At 34.3% G+C, this 23,493-nt stretch overlaps 1 protein-coding gene across 11 annotated transcripts in view; it reads right to left on the bottom strand.

Annotated features, from left to right (window-relative positions):
* DENND1B (DENN domain containing 1B) overlaps nucleotides 1-23,493 on the bottom strand; it is a 292,006-nt gene that overhangs the window by 222,244 nt on the left and 46,269 nt on the right. The window contains exon 1 of one of the 11 annotated variants that reach the window (XM_055234181.2): nucleotides 18,772-18,981. The exons of 9 other annotated variants lie outside the window; for them this stretch is intronic. In XM_055234181.2, coding sequence (XP_055090156.1) covers nucleotides 18,772-18,823 — 52 coding nt within the window. In that variant the 5' untranslated portion in view covers nucleotides 18,824-18,981. Of the gene's footprint in view, nucleotides 1-18,771; nucleotides 18,983-23,493 lie in introns of those variants that run through there. One more of the 11 variants, XM_055234183.1, reaches the window with a different exon arrangement.

Here is a 23,493-nt window from a genome sequence, read left to right as displayed (position 1 = left end):
TCTTACAATTATGTCTTAAATAAGGATATTTATGTTATTGAATAGCTTACAATTTGCCCTTGCTGTTTGTAGCATTTACCTAAATATGTTTTGCTGCCTGACTTTTCCTCACTACCATTTTTTTCTGTATACTCTGTTTTTTCGGAGAGAGAACAAATAAGTACATGAAAACTGCATCTATTGGTTTAAGCACAAAGCAGAAAATATCCCAGCTCTTTTCATTAAATGAATTTTACCCTTCAGCACACAAAAAATTATTATAATCATGTGCATCCATATTTTGAAATGGATTAACTTAGTTACTGCCTATGTGATTAGATTTAGACCACATCTGACACATCTTTGTAGCAACTTTTCAGAAGTACTGCAAAGGAAGAAACAAAAGGGCTCTGAAAAAAATAATCCGATTCAACAACTTTATGCACAAAGACTGAATTTTCTGTTCCCTGAGGATTACTTTCCAGATACTCAATCTGATCTGGCAATGTTAGGTCAATTTTATGCTGATTTTATGGGTGAAAGGATGAGAACTGCTGGTGGGAATCATCGTTGCCAGTTATGACTGATATACACTGTGTTTCTCTTTTTTCCAATGTCTACCAGTAAATCAAAGGAGACTCCATATCTTAATTAAAGAAAAAAACTTTACTGCCAACATTCTAGAAACCAAATAAATATAAAAGGAAGAATACTTAATTTTGAAATAAATATATTTAATCTCTTAGTTTAATGAGAGATAATGTTACAGCATAGTAAGAAAAAAATACAAATTTTTATTAAATCAGTAACTTTAGAAGATGAATATTTAAAGTATGATTTGTGCATCATCAACATAAGAATTCCAAATTCACTATTCAGCCTTTTTTAAAATGTAAAGTAAGATAAAGTCAGTAATATTTTCTTTCCCAATCAAATATTTCACATTTCCTGGCCCTTAACTGAAAACAAAATTAAATTAACTTAGAACACCAGTGTGATTCTACTATACTACAAAAAGAGTATGCAGTAAAAGATCTCCAATTTGCACAAAAGGATAATATTTACTTAATTCTGTGGAATTCAAAGATGATTAAATATACAGTATCTTCAAATTTATGCATTTGTAAAATCTCAGTTCAGAGACTACATACTTTTGGAAAAGTATAATATATAATATTCGTATTTTTCTTGATTACGGGTTTCAGCGCCTGATATACCCACACTGTAGAAGAATATGTATGAAGAAATTGAGGTCAAAACAATGAGGAGTGTGATTTACTCATGTAGCTAGGTAATGTCCGAGGTTACAGCTTTCTTTATTGAGATGTGAGGAGCACATGTTTTAAATAATTTCCATAATTCACACATTTTTGTGGCCCATTTAACTTAAGTTCAATTTATTTCATTCAAAAATCTATGCAGTGCTGAAGAAAGAGGAAAAGTCCCTGCGTTACAATGCCCTACAACATTCACAGAGAGAAACGTCAAAGGGCAATTTCGTTTTTGTACAAAATATTCTTTTAAGTGAGGGATCCCATAGGAACATCTGAACTCAACTTGAAAATTCATTGGCTTAAAAATGTAAAAAAAAAAAAAAAATGTTCCTAATGAAGCAGTGATGTTTTCTGAATATAAATAAGCAAAAATCATTAAAGAAAATGTGTGATTTTTTGGTAATGTATGATTTTTATTCTTTCACCTGTGGACATATAATGGTGAACTAAACAAAACAGGTCTACCACTTACAGAAAAGAGGAGCATCTAAACATATAATGTAATAAAACAATGCATTTTTATGATACTAGAAGAAGGAGTACTGCAGGAGCACATAATAAGGAAATCTAATTTAGAGAGTCACTAGAGGACTTCAAAAGGAAAGGACATAAATTGACACAAGTTAGACAAGCAAAGGATAATCTGGGCCATAAAATGGGCAGGGGAGAACATTCTAGAGTGAAGAACCAACATGCATGACATCTTGAAGGTTAAAAGAAAGCAGAATACCTTTTAGAAACTGAAAAATCATCTAACATATCTAGAATGTAGACTAAGAGGGAGAAAATGTCTAGAGATAAAGCTGGATTGGCAAGGGAAGCCACTGAAGCAGACAGTAGTATAAATCAAGTGAGAAAGAACAACCAGAAAGGGAGAATGCAGCTAGAGTGTGTGTTGTTATGAAAGTCAAGAGAAGAGGGCATATCTAAAAGAAATCCTCAAACAAATGCTGCAACACATTGAGAGATGATGAATGAAGAATGGCAACTATATTAAAAGACATAACACCACAGTAAGATGAGCCTCAGTGAAAGGGTAGGAAGGAGGTGGCCGATTTAAGATTATGGAATGAGTGAGTATGAGGAAAGAGAGGCAGTATGTACAGAGGCAATTTACTTAAGAAAGGATACACAAAGTAGAGGAAAGTAAAGGTAGACAGAAAGATTAAGCTAGAGATATTTGTTTTTTTCTTTTGACTGGTACAGACTTGAACATGTTTAAAAGGCTATGGGAATTAATGAGCTAGCAGAGAGCCAGCAAAGAAGGAATACAAGATCCCTGAGAAGACAGGATAGTTGGAATTCAGACCAAGACAGTGAGAGGAGCCTAAGACAGAAGCTGAAGTATGTTTTCCATTTTATAGGAAAAAGAGAAGAGGAAAGACATAAAGCCAAGTAAATTTGTAGTGCAAAAATACGAGTTTTGTGAAAAAAACTGCTAATATTTTTCTATGTAGTAGGTAGTTCTCTAAAGCTAAGCTTTCTGCTAAAACACAAAAAAAAAGCTGTTGGAGCTTTAAGGAGGAGGTATGAAATGACCGTTTCAGGCAGAGTTTTCAATATAGGTAGATATCCAACATGGCATTTAATGGCAGCAAAGTGGGATTTCTCTCAATTGGTGGATTCTGCCGGGGTGAGGTTTCTGTTAGTCAGAAGATGGGAAGATAATCTAAAAGAGTGGCTGCAGACCTGAATTACGTATCTAAAGCTAATAAAAAGGAGGTCATATCTTCTGAAAAGTCCATTAATATTATATGTTATACCAAATCATACAAATGTATTTTAAAACAGCATAGTTTCAGTTAAAGGTCTACAACATATAACTGAAGACCGTAGGATTCAAAAATAAGATGACATAAATAAATGGAAGTATATGTAGAATTATGAAATCACATAGGTGAAGTCTGGGTCTTCTACTTATGAATAACACAATGCTTTCTGTGTATGATCAGAAGTAGGTTTTGAAAAATAGCAAATCAATTTCCTTGTCTCTTTCTCCCTCAGACTCTCTAGGTTGATCTTAAAAGAGTCTCATCTATTTATCCAACTGTACTATATAAATACCTTTTTTGACATGTGCTATTTTTGAAAAAGTTTGATAAGCATGTAATTTAATAATTATGGTTAAAATTGTATTTTATTACATATGCCAAAATAATTTTCAAACTCATTAATTATTGTAATTTTTTTTGAGACAGGGTCTCACTCTGTCACCCAGGGTAGAGTACAGTGGCATGAGCATGGCTCACTGCAGCCTCACTCTCTTGGCCTCAAGCAATCCCTTCCATCTCAGTCTCCCAAGTAGCTGGGACTATAGACATGCACCACCATGCCCAACTAATTTTTTTGTTTGTTTGTAAAGATGAGGTCTCGCTATGTTGCCCAGGCTGGTCTTGAACTCGTGGGCTCAGGTGATCGCACTGCCTCAGCCTCCCAAAGTGCTACGATTACAGGTGCGAGCCGACACACTCAGACTTACCATAATTTTATATTCAGCCTGATTGAAAAAAAAAGGGTTTAAAGAAATAATTCACTCAATCATTTAGGGCCACAAATGACTTTGGTGAAGCCAGAGATCCAGAAGATCAACACTTTTGCCATTTTTCCTTGGCACAGACTCCAGCAAAACACAGATTTACTGCATGATAGAAAGATATCACTCATTTTGACAAAGTAGTAATAAAAAGCTTCACTGATCCACTCAAAAAAGAATAGTATGATAAATTGTATTATAAACCTTAAGACTATAAGCAACAGTAAAAATAAAAACAAATTCATTGTTGGAAAGTCTTAAATTCAGACTACATCTAATCTTGATAAAACATATATAAGCAGATGTTTGTACAAATTATTTTGAAGTTAACCTATAGATGATAATATTTCATTTTAGCATCTTCTTAAAGGTCTAATTCAGTAGTGCTCAAACGTCAACAAAAATATCTACGCAAACAGATTGCTGGGTCCCACACACAAAACTTCTGAGGTGGGCCTGAGAAACTGCATTTCTTTCTTTCTTTTTTTTTTTTTTTTTGAGACGTAGTCTCACTCTGTTGCCCAGGCTGGAGTGCAGTGGCACAATCTCTGCTCACTGCAAGCTCCGCCTCCCGGGTTTACACCAATCTCCTGCCTCAGCCTCCCGAGTAGCTGGGACTACAGGCGCCCACCACCACACCCAGCTAATTTTTTTTTATTTTTAGTAGAGACGGGTTTCATCATGTTAGCCAGGATGGTCTCGATCTCCTGACCTGGTGATCCGCCTGCCTCAGCCTCCCAAACTGCTGGGATTACAGGCTTGAGCCACTGCACCCAACCAAGAAACTGCATTTCTAAAAAGCTCTCAGGTGATACTGATGCTACTGGTCTCAGGACCACACTTTGAGAACTGACAGCATGGACTATGTATCTCTCACAATGATTAGCATTATGTGTCACATGTTAAGAAATTTAATATTTCCTTCAAAAGGAAAGGACATAAACTGACACAAGTTAGACAAGCAAAGGATAACCTGGGCCCTAAAGTGGGCAGGGAAGAACATTCTAGAGTGAAGAACTAGTATGCATGACATTTTTATACATTTATAAAAAATATAAATATTCCTTAAAATATGACAATAAATAATTTATATTTTCCTTTATTACATATATACTTGATATGACAACAAATATATCTTCATAGGGCTAGAAAGAAACATCGACTATGCCACTTACAGCAGAAAATAATTTTAGCAAGAAAAATACCACCAAAATGTTTTAAAACCCAAATACTACTGATACTATAATTCTATTTCCATATCCCAATGAAAAGAATTTTATTTCAAAATTGAGTGTTTTGTGACACTGGAACCATATGATTTAAGGAACAATTATGGAGGACTATAGTTATGTGTACACAAGATATACTGCCTATTATTCCTTCTAAATTTATATGCTGTATGCTGTATACATACATATTGGTAGTCCATACCTAAACAAGATAGATGTCCTTTTGTACTTTTCCAACTCAGATATGTGAGAAAATTTTTCTTGCTGTGCTGTCTTACAATGCTTTCTTTCATGAATTTAAGCAATTAGTTCCAATATGAACAACAGAAAGAATATCCGTGAATGCAAAATATAATAATAATAATAAGGCCTCTTTTATTTACTTATTTGGTATTTCAAGAAAAGGTTCATTATATATGGATAGAAACTTTGTATTTTCTGAATGAGAAAGGAAATTAAATATTCTTTTTTTTTAATCACCCAAAGTTATACTGTATCCTGTGTCTAGAGCTAGTAACTATTGAAGCCAAGACTAGGATTCAGGTATCCTTGCTTCTTATATAACATCCTTTCTAAAATATGCTGCTGCAATTTGCTATACTTGGTTGATCTTTGATTTTACTGTTCATTCATTAGACAGTAATTTAAAGAACATCCACAAGTCTAAAAGTTTCTTAGTTATCTATAGGAAGACATTCTCACCAAGCCAAATATTTGTATTTTGTAAAACAATGGCCTAAATCTTACAGACTTCCTTTGAACAATACTTGGAAATTTGTATGTGAAGAAACCAAGAAAAAGAGATTAATTACTAATAATACTCGAATCAATACCTTCTCAATCTGAAATTAAAATAATTCTTCATTTAATCATGTAAGTTTGATTCACACATACAAAAACCTCACAGAAATGAAAACATTATTTCAAGATCTTTTACTTTATAATCACTTGCAAAAATAGAGATCACACTTCTATTTGTTGTTTTACATAACGCATACATTTAAAATTAAAAGTAAGCAATTTTGAAAATATGTCCATTTGTTCACCATTCTAAAAATGCACATAAGCAATGGTGGAAATAAAATTTAATGTAATGATCCATTGTGATTATCCTCATTCGAATAAGCCATCCTGGAAAATCAAACCAGCATTTTAAAATAATTTTGGTGTTTTTGAAACTCAAACCTTAAAAAACAATTTGGATAATGGATAATTCTAACCTTTCTAAATATTTCTAGAAAGATGTAAAATCAGCATCACAACTTAAAATAAGGAAGCTCTTTTTTGAGCAAATATTAGCAAATTCTAACTAAGGTAATGAAAATGGAACTTCAAAGAACCTTAGGAAAATATAACTCATAGCATGTTAGATATATCATTTTGCTACATCCATTCCTTTTAAACAAGACCTATTATAATAAAATGAAAACCCTCATCAATCACCTGATAGAGTAATTCCAAACTTAACCAAACAGGGCTAATGGGTGAGAATTGAATTGAAAACACCTTGACAAAGAAAGCAATTTCTTTTCTTCGCACTCCTCTGAAGCTGTGGGTGATCATGGTAATCGAACCATCAACAGTGAGGGGCCATCTGTCCCAAGGGCCCTTCATGAGAGTTTTAAAAAAAAACCAACAATCAAAAAGGGAAAGAAATGCTGTACCACAGATGTTCAATCTTGATTAATCTATGACAAGGAACTTAACAACTGAGAATCAATGTTTTGACATTTTTCAGATACTAATCATTATAAGCCAACACAAATGTTTTTGTAAGAACACAGGGAAAAAAAGTTAATAGGTTGCTTGTAGAAAGATGATCTGTCATACAGAACCTAATATACCTTTGAGTCAGCTAAGATCTTAAAGTTGCCTTAAGATCATATCCTAAAGCAATAGCTTTTATTACGATTCCTTTAAGGAGGAAAGAAGGTAAGAGGCCATGCTTAAGTTAGCGTGAGACTGTTGTTTGTTATAATTCTTTATAATTTTTATAATTATAAAAAAGCAAGTATATGGTTAAGTAAAAAGAAGACATGTATTTTTTATTCACAACACTCATTATACTTAACTCTTTGAAGTAAAACATTTTCAAGAAACAGTCTTAATGTGAAACTTCAGAATGTAAAATTAACTGAACTGCTCATAAAACAGCTTCGTTTTATTCATGACATTTAAAATCATGTTCTTATTACACCAAAAAGTAATTTTGGGTAGATGTGCAAATGCTTCAAAGCTTTCTTGTTTGATATAAAGATGGTCTGAAGTACAGTAGACTTCTAATACTCCTGGATATAATAGACACAGTTTCAATGATTTGGGAATAAGCTAAAATTCATGAACAGAATCATACTAACTACAAAAATGACTTAAAGTTCACTAACATAAAAACATATATAAGCTACATTAAGAATAACTGCTAAAAATATTTTAAAATTAATTTTCAAATGAAAAATACATTAAAACAAAACATCAAAGAACCAAATTAAACCATGCATGACCTTTCTTTCAGGATACTTTCAAGTTAGAATAAAAGTAAATGTAGAATAAATTTAAGATTCTAACAAATATAATAAAGTCACTAAGAAACTTACTGTAAATGCAATAACTCTTATTTATCTTTGTATCTACAAAGCCTAGGAATGGATCCTGTCCAAAGAGATGGCACCTCAGGCACATGACAAAAGGAAAGTACAAATGCCCTCTTGAAGAAGAAACACTCAACTCAGGTATTGCCTAACATAAATGTGTATTCAAAATTACTAAAGAAAATCTAAACACCTGTGATTACAACCATCAGACACAAAGAATGGAATTAAGATACTAATTTTTTTTGTTCCTCCCACACAGGCTTCAGATATTAAAATTACCTGAAACTGCATATATTATAAGGATATTTAAAATGTTATACAATAAAATAATAAAACATGAACTAGCAAATTTTGAAAACTAGAACTTTTAAAAATATAAAAATATAATCTATGAAATTAAAAGCTCAATGAATAGAATAGCACATCTTATAAAACTGAAGACAGAAATAGTGAACTAAGTCAGAAACAAATGATATTAAACAGACTGAGCCATAAAGAGAAAAAATAAATGAGAAAAATAAAAAAGGTTAAGAAAAATAGAGACCAGAATAAAATAAATCTATTTAAATTTCTAAAAGATCAGACCAAAGACACCAGAGTGTGTATAATGGAGGAGGGAAGAAAATAATATTAGAAGAAATAAAGGCTGATTTTCCAAAACTGATAAAAGACAATCTTTAGATTTGGAAATGACAACAAACCCAAGCAAGATCTCAAGAAAGACATGACTAGAGACATCACAATGAAATTCCAAAGTATAAAAAGATATGGATACCTTTTAAAGCATCCTAGAGAGAAAAGAGGTAAGTAGAAAACTACATACATTATTACACTGACAGCAGACTTCTCAATAGCAGCAATGGAAGCCAGAAGACAGTGGAATAATATACTCAAAAACTTAAGAACTGTGCAAACAGGAATGTAGGGAAAATAAATATATTTTCGGAAAGACAAAACTGAAAGATTTACCAAGAATAGACCCTTTCTAAAGGAGCAGCTAAAGAAATTGTAACAGAAAAATTCTCCTTTTTTATAAAATGCAAGAAATTATATATTTCTTTTATGCAAACATATATACAAAACGTTTACTGAAGCACTGTTTACAATTAGCAAAGTTTTGAAAGATAACCTATATGTCCATCAATATGAAAATGATTATACTATTATTATTCTATGAAACACTATACAACCCTGAAAAAGACTATAGCCTTGAAAAAAAAAGTTATATTTGTTCATATGAAAAAAATCTAAAAGAGTGATAAATGAAAATAATGAGACAAAGTGAGGTCAGAGAGTTAAGGGGGAACAAGCAGAACATAAAGGGCCTTAAGAGTGATAAAAAGGAACCTGCTTACACTCTGGGAAAGGGAGCCACAGCAGCATTTGAATAGAGAGGAGACATGCTCTGACATATTTTAACAGCATCACCCTGGCTTCTGTGTTGAGTATAAACTGAAAGATAATAAAATAATGAACCCAGTTATGATGCTACAGATAATATTTAAAATGAACCTCTTAGGAAAAGAACTTATATCATTCATATATATATATATATATATATATATGAATGACTCAGATATATAGATATATAGATACACACATATATATATATACACACACATATACATACATATAGACAATTTGTGGTAAAATATCAGGGAAGGAAGCAGATAACATAAAATTTACAAGATGATCTACCCTTCTGAGACAGAATTCATGGCAAGGGCAATAAGGGTCCAAGAGTCCAATGGAAACTCTCCCAGTAGATTATAGTGGGTGTTTTATGAATCTGACCTGGACCCAGTGATCTTGCTGGATATAAATACTCTGGACAGGAAAGAATAGTGTTTTATACAACTAAATGAGTTCTAGATCTGCAGAACTTCAGCACAGATGATGATAAGCCCTCCTTACTCACTTTGCAGAAACGCAACCCAGGCTGTGAAGGATCATATGACATTAAAACTACAAAGACCTGTGACTAGGAACATCATCATGAATGGCAGTCCAGGAGCCAAGTGCAGCAATAATGAAATAGGATATACTTCAAACAGTGGGCTGAGGGTGAATATCACTGTGAGCACCCACCAGTGTCAGAAGCATAATCCTAGGTGAAGCACTAAAACAAGGCCTAGACAAATGATTGCATCAGTGACATGGAAATAATCGCAGTGAGACATTAAGAGCAAAGGCATGAAGCATAGTAGTTGAGGTAGACAAGCAATTCCTCAGTACTTATGAGATACCCCTGGAGGGCCACAGAAATACTAAAAGAGAATGAATACCTCAAAATGGGATCGAGACCCAGAATGTACTCAGACAAAGGTTATCAAGCTGGAAAAAAACTGAATCTAAATATCAGTGTGATGTGATGTCATCTACACCTTCATGTTAGAGAAACCTAAGGACTTGCGGGGAACACCTTTCAAATGTTCATAATAAAAACTAAGAAACTTGTTAACGTAAAACTATAATAATAAAATGAACACAACATAGCTATTACATTTCAGTTCACAGGTCTCTGTTGATGTAGAATGAAAAGCAAATGAAAGTAGAGATGTGAATATTTTATTCTGTTTCTAATTAAATATGTTGTTTTATTGCTAAAATCTTCCCCGATGGTATCCAGAATTTCCTTAAACTAGTAATGGGTAAATATCATTAAGCTTTGAGGTCAATATTATGACTGGTAAGTACAACACTATGATATTGGCAAAAATAATCATTTCTTTGAAGGGGCAGAAAACTATTAGTCTGAACATGCTTACTAATAATTAAGTCCTGCAGTAATTTTCACCCATTTTTCTTAAAACATATAATTAGTGCCAGGCGCGGTGGCTCATGCCTGTAATCCCAGCACTTTGGGAGGCTGAGGCGGGTGGATCATGAGGTCAGGAGATTGAGACCATCCTGGCTAACACAGTGAAACCCCATCTCTACTAAAAACACAAAAAATTAGCCAGGCGTGGTGGCAGATACCTGTAGTCCCAGCTACTTGGGAGGCTGAGGCGGGAGAACGGCATGAACCCCGGAGGCAGAGCTTGCAGTGAGCTCAGATCACACCACTGCACTCCAGCCTGGGAGACAGAGCGAGACTCCTTCTCAAAAAAAAAAAAAAAGAAAGAAAGAAAACATATAATTATCAAGTTACTGGGAATTATATTAAAAATGCTATGTATTTCAAATAGAAAACAGTGATCTGATTTTGAGGCCAATTGGACTGGACTCTACTAAGTAGAATTCAAGAGCAAACACAAGTTCACAAGGATAATTTGTCATGTGATATTACACAAAATTGCCATATATCATAGATCAGAGGTAAGAAGGGTCACAAGAGACCTTGTTTCCTCTCCCTACATGGCAGGCTCCTTTATGTTCCACTAAAAAAAGGCACATCCTTTTATATTCTACACGTATACAGGGACTGCTCCAAATCTCCCAGCTTCCCTCCTAAAGTGTCAAATAAATAGGTGAAAGTTCTTCCCAATGTCCAACTAATTCTCTCAGAAGATAATTTATTTTCTCTCTCGTTGAAGAGCTGTGAAAAAAAAAATGGTATCACCCCCACATATAATTTAAAACAAATTCAAAAACTTTTACTGAAATTCTATTTCCCATTGTTCAGAATTATTTCCTATATATTTACACAGTGGTTCTCAACCCTTTCTGTTCATTAGATTATCTAAGGAAGGTCATTTAAATCTTTAAAAAGTGACCCTTCACCCCACCCAATACCATTCTAGACACATCTACAATTGTTTAAAAACTCCCCAGGTGATTCTTATGTGCTGTTCTGGTTGAAAACTACTGCCACAAATCTTTCTGTAAAGAAATTTTTCTCAAGCCTTTTAAAAACCTTCTGCCGTTTTTCAAGTTTCAAATATTGTTTTAAACCGGACTAAAAACAAGAAATAATATATAATGTGATATCTAAAACTAAGTGTTTTTATAGATATTCATAAGCATAAATGAAGCAAAAATTCTGTATCTCAAATTCAATTTTCCCAATGACATGATTACACCATCCCCTTGACTAGTGTCCAACGCTGAACCACATCCCTCTCACTCTACCTATGGAACCCAGACACCAATGCTAAAAGTTTCAGAATCAGCCTTCACATGCCTTCATCCTCTACGTCTAATCAGCTGCCTAACCACGTTAAGTATTTCTTCAAAATGTAGCTGTCATCCATCCCTCCTCTTCCATATTCATCTTACTCTAAATTCTTATTGCCTAATTAGTCTTCTTGCCACTCAGCTCTTCTCAACTCACTGTCACTAAATTAATCTTAAGAGTTTTTATTATTCCTCCCCTCACAGAAAAATATTCAGTGGCTCACTACTGCTTAACAAAACCCAACTCATCAAACTGTGTTAATATTTAATGCCTCATATAGAACTTTCAAATTTTAACATAACTCCATATATTAAAACCAGTGTTGCAAAATTCTGCACTTCCTACCCAATTCCATCCTACCTATCTAAATGTATTTCCCACCAACTCCAATGCAAATTTTCTACTCAATCCCAGTGTCCTTTCACATAAATAAAATTTATTCCCAATTCCAAGGATTTACTTATACTCCAACACATGCTGCACCCCCTTCTGAAATCCTATGTTCACTTTTCTCTGTCTCTCAAAAATCAATGCATTATTCCTGATCTATGCTATGAGACCTTCTCAAAACACTACAACCACACAGACTATCCCACTTCCAGACAATAACCATTGCTACCTAACCATCTTATTTTTGTCTCCTCATTTAAACAAAGCTCCTGAAAGCAAGAATCATGTTTCAAATTTTAATGTATACTTTACAAAGGTAGCTTTTTCAGTTTTTTATTGAGTATATTTTCCATTCCTTCCATTTAATGGATATATATAATGCAAATAAAATTATTCTCTATCATACCAATTTTTCACAGTAAATGTCATAAACTTAATTTGCTTATTTTAATGTGCTTATTTTAAGAAGTAGCTAGCTTACTCTAACATAAACCTGATCAATTCCGATTTAAAGGTAATATAATAAATCAAGTAACTGTTAACACCAAAGAGAGTGAAGTGATCTGCCCTTATTTTCACTACATATTTTCACTAAAGATAACAAGCAAATCAGCAGAGTAAAGCCATTACTAATTAAGAAGGCCCCATACTTCAAGAAAGAAATAGGCAATTAAATAGTAATCACATAGAATAAATAAATAGGAATTATACAAATTATCCTTGGGCATCTGCCGCTGACATGTTTTTAGTTAGCCCCCGTAATGTACAGCACAATACCTCTCAAGCTTTTTGGTCTCAGGACTGATTTATTCTCTTAAATATCAATGAGGTCGTCAAATAACTTTTGTTTAGGTGAGTAAATGACATTTATGTATTAAAAATCAAAACTTAAAAATTAGTAAAGCACAAAAATTTCCAAGTACACACTTCATTAATCATCAGTTATAACTTCATCACATCCTGAAGCCTATGCAAAAACCTACCATACACTCGTGAGAAACGGGAGTGAAAAAGGCTAATAACGTCTCACTACTACGAAAAAAGTTCTGACCTCACAGAACTCCTGCAGTACTCCAGGGAACCGCCACAGGCCCCTAGACTACACTTTGAGAACCAAAAGTATATCACAAAGAATTTTAAAAACAGATTAAAATAATGTTTTTATGTATGGTATAAAACTTGTTTTCTAATTAAGATTTTCTTTAAAACCTGAGAAAAAGTCAAGGTATAATTATTTATTTATTACACAAATATATTCCCTTTTTACAGGTAGAAAAGACAAAGGGGAGATTTCAAGGTTAAATGCCTTTAGGATATATAGGAAATATAAATAAGTATAGTGAGCTTATAGAAGACAGACTATAAAAGGACATGTAGTAAAAAATAGATCCCACTCCCCTTCCCAAAAAAGCAACCATTATTCAGCTCCAGCCATGTGGAATGTGGGCTCAGTGTTGACAGATACTTTCGATTTTTCAAGAAAATCCAGAATATTTATGAAAATAAAATCACCTAATTTTTAAGTTCGGAAAAATAATTAAACATTTCATGAATACCATGTGAACCAAATAAGGTGTGTCACGGGGCCATTATTTTGTATCTCTGTATTACGACATGGGAACTTAAATTAGAAAAGAAAAAATTATTTAAGGTTAATCACATGCTTAAAGTAAAGGGCTACTTGAATTTTTTAATCTGTTATGGTGGCTTTTAGACTGAAAATACTTTTTATCTAATTTTTTTCAAATGTGCCACACCAAATGCAGGAAAATTAATCCTAATTTTGCAGATTCTAAGGTTAACATTTTAAAAGAAAATGAACATGGACATTATTAAACCTGTTTCCTTGAACTTAAGAACATTTAAAAAATAAGTTAGATACAAGACGTTTAATCAGAATCGATACATATATACATTACATATGCATATTATTTGACATTTTTGAGATGTCTGAATTTTATAGGCACACTATTAAAAGAAAATACAATCTCAGAATAGGGTTGATCACTTTAAAAATTAGCTTACTAGAGCCCACAATGTTGATATTACCATCAGACAACTTCATGATTCAACATAAAGGACAATTGAAATCTGGGAGGATACTGGCCACTACAAAGTTTCGAGGAACAGCAGACACACTTTATTCTGGTAACTTCTTGAGAGTATTTACATCACAACTTGTAAGAAACAATGAGAAAATGAGACAGCCAAAATGATTAAAACAGATTAGCAAAGAACTCATAAAGAGAAGAATTATGTCCTTTGGAACAACAAACAGAATCACACATTTAGAAAAATAATTATTGGCTGAGAAACTATAGCAGGAAAACAAACTGAAAGAAAAAGAATAAATTTGAAATTCATGACCTCAGACCAAAAATATGCTTATATTTGTTGTATATTCTAATCTATCCTCTAGGAAAGTGAGCAATTAATTCCCATTTAGGTTGTCCTAAAAAAAAGTAGTAAGGGAGTAAAACAAGAAAAGAGTTGGGGGATTATCATTTGAAGTTTAAAACTTTCAGTAGTATATAATTATATCTTCAGTGAATTCTTAAAGAATTCACGGCATGGTAGTTACGTGGCTGGATACTGAAGTCAAACTTCATATAGACATGTCATGCATTGCCATTCACTCATTATACACCAGGGGTGTCCAATCTTTTGGCTTCCCTGGGCCACACTGGAAGAAGGAGAATCATCTGAGGCCCCACATAAAATATACTAAAAATAGCTGATGAGCAAAAAAAAAAAAAAAAAAAAAAAAAAGGAAAAACTTTTAAAATGCTTTAAGAAAGTTTATGAATTTTTTGGCCACATTCAAACCTGTCCTGGCCACATGCAGCCTGAGGCCATAGTTTGGACAAGCTTGCTATACATGTCTTTCTCAAGCTACACAGCACTCTGTGCCTCACTTTTCTCCAATGTAAAGTAGTGATAATAGCCACCTTGAGAGATATTGATAGGATGAGTGGAGATTATATATATTCACTATATCATTATATGCATTCACTATCACTATTCACTATCACTTTAATTCATTGTTGTAAGGCAAGATGGAAAAAATGCTGAGATACTGATGCAGAAATTTGACCATAGTGAACAGAGATAATGCATTAAGCAAAATGATAGGTTATTACTGGCTCTTTCTTTCTCTTCATATAAATTTACCTCCTCTCACCCAGGAACTTCCCAAGTCTGGTCACTTGTTTTGTAATGCCATCCTTCTATACTTCTGTCTTAGAGAGTAATTCCTTATGAAATTTTTACATTTATGGTCAACTAATTATTAGTTCAAAACTTAAGAGTGCTGCACAACAGCTCACCACCCATTCCTAACTGATCCACATATGTGTTTCACGTGTTTTTCTTTCTTTCCACTCACTCTCAACTTCTATTTTCTATACTTATCTCTTCGCCCTTACCTCATTGTCACTCAATCGCCAGCACAATCTCTCCTCTCTCTCACCTTCTCTATCTCCTTTTCTCATTTTCTGTCATGGTAAAAGTGAAACTGGGTAACTACAGGAAGGAATGTGTATTGTTACCAAAGGGAATCTGAATAACAGAAGAAACATTAAGTTAGTTAAAAGACACCATGGCACACTGATCCTTAGAATATGACTCAAATAATACAATATAAGCTGCTGCTTCCCCATATGTACAATTATTCTCAGGAATAAGTTACATACATTAATACATCCAAGCAAGAAGCCCAAGTGCATAAAACCTTAATTATTGCTCAAGATTGATATGTGACTAACAAGAGAAGGAGAAGGAATTAGTCCAGGTTGGTAAATAAAAGCAGACAGATGACACAGTTATTAGCAACTTAACTTCCATCACCTTTAAATGGACTGTAACTACATTCCCAGTATTGATAATGCCAATATAAGACCAGACAGAGTCTCCGGATTCTTTGTACACCAAGATTGCAACCATCTCCTCCAAGGAGTTGTATAATAACACTGCCCACCAGACCTAGGTATCAACAGAATAGGTATCAAAATGCCAAATACCAAATTGGAGAGAGTCTTAATTATGTACCGCAGATATGCAGTGTCCTACTTCTTTATTTCTATAGACAAACGTGATCATATTAAGCAAGGAAGTTGGGGGAAAAAACAATGAAGAAAAAGGATCAAGATTTTGTACTCACTCAACAAGAAAATAAATATTCAGAACTTAACAGAAGTCTATAATGGAGCTTCTTAGGAAAAAAAAGTAAATACTAGACATCTACTGTTTCCTACATTTATAGTGTGGTCTGCGATATACACTCTTCAAATTAAGAAGTTTAAACACCTATGTTAAAGAATAAACAAAAAAAAAATTGGAAATATGCATGTATTATTAGAACTCAAGTATCCACCCCTGACAGTTATTTGCTTAACCTGTTTTTATAAACACAGCATACAGACCTTGATGAAAGTTTCTCCTGTTATTCTTCTACCTTACCCAACACTTTTTCCCCCTTACCAGCTTATTTTACGGTCAGAGGTTAAACTGCTAACCCTTCACCTTCCAGGAAAGTTTTTTTTCCTCTCTCATAAAAGGTTTTTCACAGTGTGCAGCAGTCGGATTAGCTCTTCTCTTCGAGAACAAAAGCTCTGTCTTTGTCTTCGTTGTTTGGGCATGGAGCCCCTACATCAGAGGAAGCTGCTCCTACTCAACATGCACAATAATGATATTGTGAGGCCCCACGAAAGCCTGGCCTCTCAGTGTCTAGACTCTCATCCAACCAGCTAGCCAAAGAGAAAATCCTGTCAAGCACTCAGCTGAAAATTAACTAAGGTATCCTGTTGAGAACCTGATGAAGATGTTATTTGACCATACGGTAAAACTTTCTATTGTTGAACATAAAGATAAGAGAAAAACTTTTAGAACTCAATGCTTTAACAATCCTGGTCACCAATTCACACATGGGTCAGTAAATGTATTTTACCAACATACAACCCCTTCCCTATACGTGCTCTTAAAATAATACATAGGCTTATTTATGACATTCTAATCTCTTGCATTTAAAAATCTGTGCAACTAAAAGATACATTCAAAAAAATTACAAGAAATTATATTTTATTTGCAGTATTTACATTAAATATTTATCATTAGAAATTTTGCTACTGTATTTTTCACTGAAGGACCCAATCAAAATGCAGAAGTCAAAATAAAACTGTCATATCTTTTCATATTCCTGAATGTTTTAAAATATTGAACAAAAGAGAAACAGTAAACTAAAAAGTAGAAAACCGATTAAAACCTAGAAATGAAAATAGAGTATATAAACCAAAGCATTCTTATAAAAACTATTTGTAAATTTTTTAACCTGTAAAAAGTTAAACACATTAGATAAATTTAAATTTGGTCATATGATGGCAGTAAAAGATGATTCTTTCAAGTATATTAAGTTGTGGTTGAGTTCATGAATATTTACAAGGGGCTTTGGGGACTGCTGCAGTTTATGAAATATTTTGTAATTTAAACCAATAGCAACAACCAATATTGAAAATTATTAAGTGAAAACTATATATGATTACAACCACATTTAATAAGCTCATATTGAAATCTAAAAAGGAATGCACAAAAATAGATGTTTTGTGTTATTGGTATAAAAAGAAAAATCTTTTTCCTTCTTTCAAAATTGACTGCAATACATTACATTAGTAATTTAAAAAATCAACTTTGCAGAATAATCAGAATAGTTCAAAACCCTACAAATGGACAGCAATTAATGAAAGATAAGGGTGTAACTACTGTATACACAATTCTGAATTAAAGAATACATTATTTGTTACATACTCCATACGGGAATATAAATTGATTTCCCAAATTTTAGGAGAAACATAAATGTGTTTTTTTTTAAAACCTACAACAAACTTAACAAAAGAAATACATTAATTCTTAAGGGGGAAAAAAATCAATGCTTATACATAGCAGATGTCTGGCATGGAGGAGTATGTTCCTACTCTTTTAAAAGACACATGAAAATCTAAGCCTGGCAAACAAAAATATTTAAATTGAAGACTCTGGAACACAGTGAATAAGTGAGAACTGGCAGAAAATGTTAAATATTTCATTCCTACTTCTGTAGAAAAAACGGACAAAACTTTAACAAAATTTAAAAGAACATTTCATAAAACAATAATTATGCAATTATAAGAAAATAGATTTGGTTAAATCTATATTATATATGAATAATACAAAAGTTAACAGAATGGTACAAAAACCAATATTGAATGGGTCCAACATGCCTACCATTGAGTATTTTTTATATGAATGAATTAGCAATCTGTAAAATGATTACGGTACCAAATACATCCACCCAAATATTGGAGGCAGAATGGCTTTATTCTACTATATGTTCTGCAAAATACCTCTGCTTCAAGTGGTTTTATTTCCTCAGAATGCTACACAGCTCCACCTTGGCTTTTGGCAATTAAACTAAATAAAATTTAAAAGTCCAAGACCTCAGAGTATTCACTGTTAAAAAAAAAAAAATACTCTGAAGCTACTTCTCATGGGTTCTCGGGTACATTTCCTTTGTTAGAAGAAGTGATCTAAAGTTTTGCTTAACAGTTTATGTTCACTTTAGTGTGAACTATGAAACATTCCATTTCCAAAGCGTTCTTAGACTTTTATGAATTTTAAAGGGTATTATTCGAAAATATAGGTTGGGGCCATCTTTTCTCCTCCCGTGGAGCTGCCGCCATGAAGGTCGAGCTATGCGGTTTCAGCAGGTACAAGGTCTACCCTGGACACGGGAGGCGCTACGCCAGGACCGACAGGAAAGTTTTCCAGTTTCTTAATGCAAAATGCGAATCGGCGTACTTTTCCAAGGGGACTCCTTGGCAGATAAACTGGACTGTCCTCTACAGAAAGAAGCACAAAAAGGAACAATTGGAAGAAATTCAAAAGAACCTGCCGAGCAGTCAAATTGCAGGGAGCCGCTATTACTGGTGCCTCTCTTGCTGATATAATGGCCAAGAGGAATCAGAAACCTGAAGTTAGAAAGGCTCAATGAGAACAAGGTATCAGGGCTGCTAAGGAAGCAAAAAAGGGCTAAGCAAGTATCTAAAAACACTGCAATGGCTGCTGTTAAGGCACCTACAAAGGCAGCACCTAAGCAAGTGATTGTGAAGCCTGTGAAAGTTTCAGTTCTCCAGTTGGTGGAAAACGCTAAGCTGGCAGATTAGATTTTTAAATAAATATTGGACTTAAAAAAAAAAAGAAAATATAGGTTGGAATACTGCAAAACAACCCACTCTTTTTATTTCAAGCTCAATTTTAAGCTGCAGATTCCAACTTTTATTGAATTTGAATAGCAAAAATTTTGAGTCAGAGAGAACATAAGATCTACTCATTTTGAGACTTAGGATTAAATGGTTTGCCCAATTCTTTTTTTTTTTTTTTTTTTTTTTTTTTGAGATGGAGTCTTGCTCTGTCTCCCAGGCTGGAGTGCAGTAGCGCGATCTCGGCTCACTGCAATTTCCGCCTCCCGGGTTCCCGCCATTCTCCTGCCTCAGCCTCTCCGAGTAGCTGGGACTACAGGCGCCCGCCACCACGCCCGGCTAATTTTTGTTTGTATTTTTAGTAGAGACGTGGTTTCACCGTGGTCTCGATCTGCTGACCTCGTGATCTGCCCGCCTCGGCCTCCCAAAGTGCTGGGATTACAAGGTGAGCCACCGTGCCCGGCGGTTTGCCCAATTCTTTCTTTCTATCTGTCTGTCTGTCTCTCTATCTATCGAGACAGGATCTTGCTCTCTTGCCCAGGTTGGAGTACAGAGGCACAATCATAGCTTACTGCAGCCTCAGATGAGGCTGCCTCAGCCTCCCAAATAGCTAAGACTACAGGTGTGTGCCACCACACCCAGCTAATTAAAAAAAATAATAATTTGTACAGACAGGGTCTCACTATGTTGTCCAAACTAGTCTTGAACTCCTGGCCTGAAGCAATCCTCACACCTTGGCCTCACAAAGCACTGGGATTAGAGGTGTGAGCCACAATGCACAGCCTCTTATGTTTTAAATTAAAATAATAAATCCTACATATGTCATAAAAATCATCCCTGAGATAATCTGTGATAAATGTGTTACTATAACCTTTCTTTACAAATGCCCATACTGCATTCCCGTTGTACTGGAATGGCTATTCATTAGCCCCAAGGCTCTACTGATCTTGCTTGCCTTTCTCTTAGACTGCTATCCATATTTTTGTTATACCACTCATTCTGAAAACAGCTTCCTCTCTATTTGCGACTGCTGAGTACACACCCAAGCATCTATTCTTTTGAATGTCTCTACTTCATAAATGAGATTTCTCAATACTAGCATTTATGCAAGACATCAAAACTGTTGCTGTCTCTTGAAAATCACCGAAGACTGCCTAATTGCACATAAAAAAGCCTATTCTGAGTCTAAATCATACTTCATCTTTGATAAGCCCTCATCCATTCCTAACTCTATCCCAGTTCTTCCAATTGCACACATAGGGCATATCAGAGACACTGCTCCTTTCCTACAATCAGCTATAAGGCAGCATACCAATAAACCTGACAGCAACATCTCCAACAGAATAGTGGGAAAATCATCTGCCCTATGTTGAAGTGGTTGGATCTAAGCACCACCATAGCCCTATTCCTTTAGACAATGGCTTCAAACTTTCAGATGCATAACAATCACCTGGGAAACTTTTCCAAAATGTAGATTACACTCCCATCTCCATCCTTAAAATAATCAAAGTATGTCCCAGGATCCTGACTTCTCAATAAATCATCTATAGCTCTAAAACACATACTGACAAACACTGAATAGCAGCTCTTTCTAAACACTTGTGGACATCTGTCTAGCAACATTAAACATTCCATCTTGGAGGTATGACAAAACTCCACAGGCCGCTGAAAACAAGGAGATTTTTGCACTCTATTAGACTTGTTTGCCTCTATCTACTAAGCATTATAGGAGATTCTCCTACTTAATCATTACGGTGAGAATGCGGCAATGATTCTTATTCATTTTTAGGCCTTTTCTTAGCTAGACAAGAAAAACATTCACATAGGTATCCAAGATCTAATTTACGACAGGTAGGGAAGCCTCAAGATTCTAATTATGTAAAAATTGGTGAATTTAAAAATAAATACTTAGAATTCTGCTTCAAAAAAGAAAAACAAGTAAAGCTATGTCTGCCTGTTGAGTTACACATCTCCCTTTAGTCTGGTAGAACTGTATTTTCCAATCACCTTGAGGAAATAAAGCATTACTTAGTTCTAAGACAAAATTTCCAGTATTATGCTGAAATTGTATTAGAAAGCAGAGGGTAACATAGATATCTGACCTCGAAAGCAGATAACTCAGCTCATTTTCTTCCAGCAGGTTTTGATTGCCTCCTAATTGCCTATAATTTATTGTCCCTATTTACTTTCCCCTTCAACTGTGTTTACACAGATTTCTCTGACACCTGTTTATTACATTTCTTCTCCTCTCTGTCACTGATCCAGTATGCATTAGCATGCATGAGTACTCTCTGTTATATAACAGGACAAAGGGGAGTATCTTATATTATAACTGGAAAAGAAGCTTTCATGACAAATGATTTTGAAATAATGCTGAATTTTGAATTTAAGGTGCTATTTTTCTCATTTAGACATAGAAGTATCTTCCTTTCAAAGCCAAAAAATATCAACATTAAATCCACATAGAGAATGACAGCCAGGTCACAACAATTCCCTGTTTTCTGGGAGCTACATCTTATACCCAGGGTGGGTTTTCAGTAGTTGCATCCGCAATTGGTGAATGTGACCTCAGGCCAGAGCTGATAAGTCAAACACATGACCTAATCTGGGCCAGTTTCTTTCTCATAGAAGACTTGGGTTATGAACTGTGAAACACAACATGGAAGATGCTATGCAGAATCACTTTTTGGCAGAAAGATGACAGAAGATCCTCAGAACTTCCATGGTAACTATATTCCCAAACATTATTTACCCATATACTTAGTTACCATAGCTTTTCTTCTAACCATAGATGCAGAATGTTAAAGCAGCACTTTTACATCCATAAACAGGACATCTGCTTCCAGCCAAGAGAAAGTACAAACTGTATTTGCTCTCTCTCTCTTTAAGAACTAAAAATCTAAAAAGACATTAAACAATTTTCAGACATTAGTAAATGCAGGACAGTGATCCCTGACGGAGATAAAACAAACAAGGTAAGCCTTACAATCGCTCTTACTATCTGGAATTTCCGGGATGTGGCACAAGGTGGGAGAAACCCAGGCAGAGCCCGGTGGTCTTCCTGAGATGAGGTTGGAAAGCCAAAGCATCTAGACTCCACGAAGAGAACAGAAGAAAAAGCTGCACAGGAATAGAGCTCTGGAGAGCTGCAGAAGGTTCACCACCAACCCACCCAAGACTTTAGTGCTGATGATCAGTGCACACATATGAGGAAACTACCAGACACAGAGGAAAGAATTACCCAAAAGAAATGGGGGGAAATCCCAGGATCAGCTGACATTCACACCACCCAGAGTGGGAAAACCTCATAATCAACAGAGTATCCTGTACAGTACTCAGAGGGTAATACCTTAGCAGTGGGAGAAAATCAGCACTGGACTGAAGATGACTCTGGTTTCACCTACCAAAGCTTAAAAGCAAGCCTCAAATGTTCTGTTTCCAAATAACTTAACTGTAATCTAAAACAAACCTTAACTGCATATGGGACATACAAGAGAAGAAAGCATATAATGCACCACAAAGCAAGTCCTAACTGATTTAAAAGGATTCAAGTCATACCACGATATTCTCTGGAATTACATTATCAAAATATAACAGAAACATCACAGGAAAATCCCCAAATATTTGTAACTTAAATAACATACTTCTAAATAACCCAATGGTCAAAGAAGAAATCAAAAGGAAATGAAAATCTAAATGAACTCCAAATGAAAATAAAAACAAAACTGATAAATGGATCAAAAGTAAGGACTATTCTCTGTGAAAGACAATATTAGCTAAAAGCATGAAAAGACAAGATACAGATGGGAGAAAAAATGCAAATCCAACAAAGTCATTGTATCCTGGATATATTAAAATCTTTCAAAACTCAGTAATAAGAAACCAACCCAATAAAGAAAATATAAGAGAAAAGCTGAACAGACATTTCACCAAAGAAGATACACAGATGGAAAACAAGCAAATGATTTCATCTTAATAAAACATAATTAAGTCTTAAAATGCTTCCACCAATTTCTAAGAAATCAGATCTTTACCTCTAAATTAGAATATGTAATGTTCTAAGATATTCTTAATAGTTCCTTTCAGTTACCCTATGAAAATTTTGCACTATCAAATATAATTTTGCATTAGCAAAGACAATCACTACAGCC

The sequence above is a fragment of the Symphalangus syndactylus genome, chromosome 19, assembly GCF_028878055.3.
Source record: "Symphalangus syndactylus isolate Jambi chromosome 19, NHGRI_mSymSyn1-v2.1_pri, whole genome shotgun sequence".
NCBI classification, from domain to species: Eukaryota; Metazoa; Chordata; class Mammalia; order Primates; family Hylobatidae; genus Symphalangus; species Symphalangus syndactylus.
Note: the sequence above shows the minus strand (reverse complement) of the source record. Positions and strands in the feature narration are given on the sequence as shown.